Source organism: Petaurus breviceps, unplaced genomic scaffold, assembly GCF_028583685.1.
Source record: "Petaurus breviceps papuanus isolate PSGF00001 unplaced genomic scaffold, PetGlider_PUasm1.0 79, whole genome shotgun sequence".
Taxonomy (NCBI): Eukaryota; Metazoa; Chordata; class Mammalia; order Diprotodontia; family Petauridae; genus Petaurus; species Petaurus breviceps.
The window spans coordinates 23,250,279-23,253,911 of NW_027186523.1; the positions used below are offsets into that span (position 1 = coordinate 23,250,279).

General features: G+C 37.5%; 1 protein-coding gene across 1 annotated transcript; it reads left to right on the plus strand.

The window, feature by feature from the left end:
* The first annotated feature begins 879 nt into the window (after positions 1–879).
* LOC138175762 (cytochrome b5-like) lies at positions 880–1,364 on the plus strand. Its single transcript, XM_069106226.1, has one exon. The coding sequence runs from the start codon at positions 897–899 to the stop codon at positions 1,299–1,301; it is 405 nt and encodes a 134-aa protein (XP_068962327.1). The 5' UTR covers positions 880–896; the 3' UTR covers positions 1,302–1,364.
* Positions 1,365–3,633: the final 2,269 nt, after the last annotated feature.

Sequence of the window (3,633 nt, forward strand, 5' to 3'; positions counted from 1 at the left end):
TAAATAATAAATTCAACTTGTAACTTTCACAGCTGTCCTGTTTGTCTATGTTTCCTTCTGATCTTCCTTTTTCTCCCTTCTATGCATTTGAAATGCCTCAATGACCCTCTTTTCCTTTCCTTTCCTTTTCTTTTTTCTCTTCTCTTCTTTTCTTTTTCTTCAACTCTGTTACTAAAAACTGCTGTTCCTCAATTTGAAAAAAAGATTCAAACCCTCTTTCCTTGTCACCTAGACTCTTATAATAGCTTCCTAACTGGGTTCCCACATTCAAATGTCTCACCATCTCCAATCTATTTTATATTTCTGGCCAGACCAATCTTTCTGAAACCTAACTTTGATCAAAGTACTGCTCCCCAAACCTTTCAGTGACTCCTTACTGCTGACTGAATAAAGCACAAACACTTTAACTTTTCTCTTATGATATGATCCCAAGCTACATTTGTCAATCTCATGCTAGAGCCTAAGATGTAGTGATAACCCAGTCAAATTAGATTAGACTCTTATCTGTTTCCAAACAACCCAGTGCTTTCCTAGTTCCATATTTTTATTCATGGTGTTTCCTTCTCAAGGATGCTCTCTCCTCATCTCTGTCTACATAAATACTCGCCTCTTGAGGTCCAACATAAATATTATCCCCCCCATGCAACCTTTCTTAATTTCTTCCCTTCCTCCCCCTCAAACCTCTTCTTCCCTTCCCCCAGCATTTACACTTCTTAGACAGAAGTGATCTTTCCATTCTTCCTTCTGGGGAGCATTTACACTATTTTGTTTGTGTTTCTCTTATGGTGGTCACCTATTCTGCTTTGGTGTCTTCAAAGATAAACAATATAGAATTATAGACTTCGGGCTGAACTGTTGCTCCCCTGAAACACTGCAGGATCTCTCTGTGGGCTGCGATGGCAGAACAGTCGGAACAGACAGTGAAGTACTACACGCTGGAGGAGATCCAGAAGCACAACCACAGCAAGAGCACCTGGCTCACCCTGCACTACAAAGTCTACGATCTGACCAAATTCCTGGAGGAGCATCCTGGTGGAGAAGAAGTTCTGAGAGAGCAAGCTGGAGCTGATGCAACTGAAAACTTTGAGGATGTTGGGCATGCCACAAATGCCCGAGAATTATCCAAGACGTATATCATTGGGGAACTTCATCCAGATGACAGACACAAAATAAAGAAACCTTCAGATACTCTCATTGCTACTCTTGATAATAATAGCAGTTGGTGGACCAGTTGGGTGATCCCAGCAATCTCTGCACTTGTTGTGGCCTTGATGTATCGATTCTACATGTCAGAGTACTAATCACATTTTTTAAAAAGCCAATAAAAGAAGAGACTGACTTAAACCAGGAAAAAAAAAAAAGAATTACAGACTTCAAACTATGTGGTCCAACTCACTCATTTTGCAGATTGAGAACTGAGACCAAGGCAAATTAAATGTCTTAACCATGTCATTAAATGATACGTAGCAAGTAGGAGAGGCAGAATTTGAATCCAGACTCCCTGACTCCAGAACCAGCATGCTTTTCCCAATGTACAATATTGCCTACCATTTTAATAAGTTTGAGATAGATAGTAATACTACAAAAGAAAAGCTTGACTTTCACATTTATGTCAGTAAGCAAAACATCTGTGGTCTATGAATGAACCCTTACATTTAACCATCCTGAGATCAGAATTGTGGTTAGAAAAATTTAACTTATAATATTCAGTGGGGGAAAATGGGAAAATGCATAACACATGATGGTGTGGAAATTTACAGCCACATGGAAACTAGTATTTTTATGCTGTTGCTGGAAAATTATGCAAAGTTATTGCAGGCTATGTGATTTATTTTTTTGGCCATATGCAACTTAGTTTATAGTCAAGAACTTGGAAATTTTAGTAAAGTAGGAACACAGACCTATATTCTTCTGATATCTTAATATTTCCCGAATAGTTCAACATTTCTATTCATCTCTTTTTGAAGATGAATATTATTCACATTGTAATTCCAAAGTATGAATAATGAACAAAATGTGAATGAACATAACTTCTAAAGACTTAGATTCACAAACTAGATCTTATATTTTTAGCCACATAACTGTGGGCAAATCTCTTCCTCTTTCAGACCAGCAGCTTAGTCATTTTCAGAGATTTATGTTCTGCTGGGTCCCCTCTCCCACTTTAGGGATACTTCAATGACTCTATGATATTGTCAGTACAGGTATGTCCTCCAGAGGGTACATATCATAATATATCCAGGCCTTCTCATCCTGAGTAATTCTTATCTGTGTCCATACAGAGATCCTCCTAAGGAAATCCTTTCAGCATGTGAGAAGACTTCCAGGTCACTTTACATTATAAGGTACCAGTGATCACCTGATAAAAAATTACCATTCCCCAGTTCTTGAGAGGTAGCATGGTATAGTAGACAGGTAATAAGAAGAAGATCCTCAGTAGTTGCTTGTGTTGATGAAATCACTGATTTGGTACAGATTCTTCTCTAATTACTACCCTTTCCTCACCAAAAAAAAAAAAAATCTGCACCTACTATTTAATGGGAATCCTCAGTGAAAATGTTCTCTTTTTTAGGGAAGCAATGGAAAGATTACCAGATTGGGAGTCAAAGGACTTGACTAACTGATTTATTAATTGGCATATCAAGCATTTGATCCTTAGAGCAACTCTTTGAATTAGGTAGTACAAGAATTATTATCCCCACTACTCAGAGTGAAGAAACTGAGGCACAGAGAGGTTAAGTTGACCCAAAGTGGCAAATTCAGGTATTCTGATATGGTCTCCATTGTGCTTTCCACTGTATTAGTGCTCCTTCACAGTGCATTTAGATGAGTTATTTTGCTTCATTTTAGAAAACTCAATGAAGTCCTGCTTGATCATTAAAGTTTAGTAGTTATATGCTTATTTTATTAAAATAGGGGAATTGGTTTCCTTGTAAAACAAAAACAAACATTGTAGTAGGAATTAAAAAAAGACAAAGAATCTCAGAGATTCTCAGGGGATGTGTGTGTGTGTGTGTGTGGCCATTTCCTTCTCCAGTTCACTTTACAGATGAGAAGACTGAGGCAAACAAGATTAAGTGACTTGCTCAGGATCACACAAATAGTAAGTATCTGAGACCGGATTTGAATTCAGGTTTCCTGACCCTAGGTTTGGCACCCTATCCACTGCACCATCTACACACACACACACACACACACACACACACACACACAGGCATCTAAATATACACATATGTGTATATATATACATATATCTATATCCATGCATACATACACAAATGCACATATATAAGTATGTGTGTACGTATATGTGTGTTGATATATATATATATATGTGTTTGTGTGTGTATGTTAATATATTGTTTTATCTGAGATTCATGGTGTCATACCTAATCTTTTTTTTTTCCATTTTTATTTGTATAAGTGAGGCAGCAAACAATTGTTTCTGGGTCCAAGATTATAGAGCTCTGTGTCCTCTCCTTGTCCACTGAAGGGAACCTTCTGCTCTGGACCCAATCTTATATTGCAATACTAAGGAAACCTGATCTCTCCAAAAAGGAGTCTGACTCTTTTTTCTGATATTTTCTTTGATTCTTTACACCCATACCCTGGGGAAAATTACTTGAGGCTTTG

Coding starts and splice junctions, on each gene's coding strand:
- LOC138175762 (XM_069106226.1), top strand. CDS start 897: ATGGCAGAACAGTCGGAACAGACAGTGAAGTACTACACGCTGGAGGAG.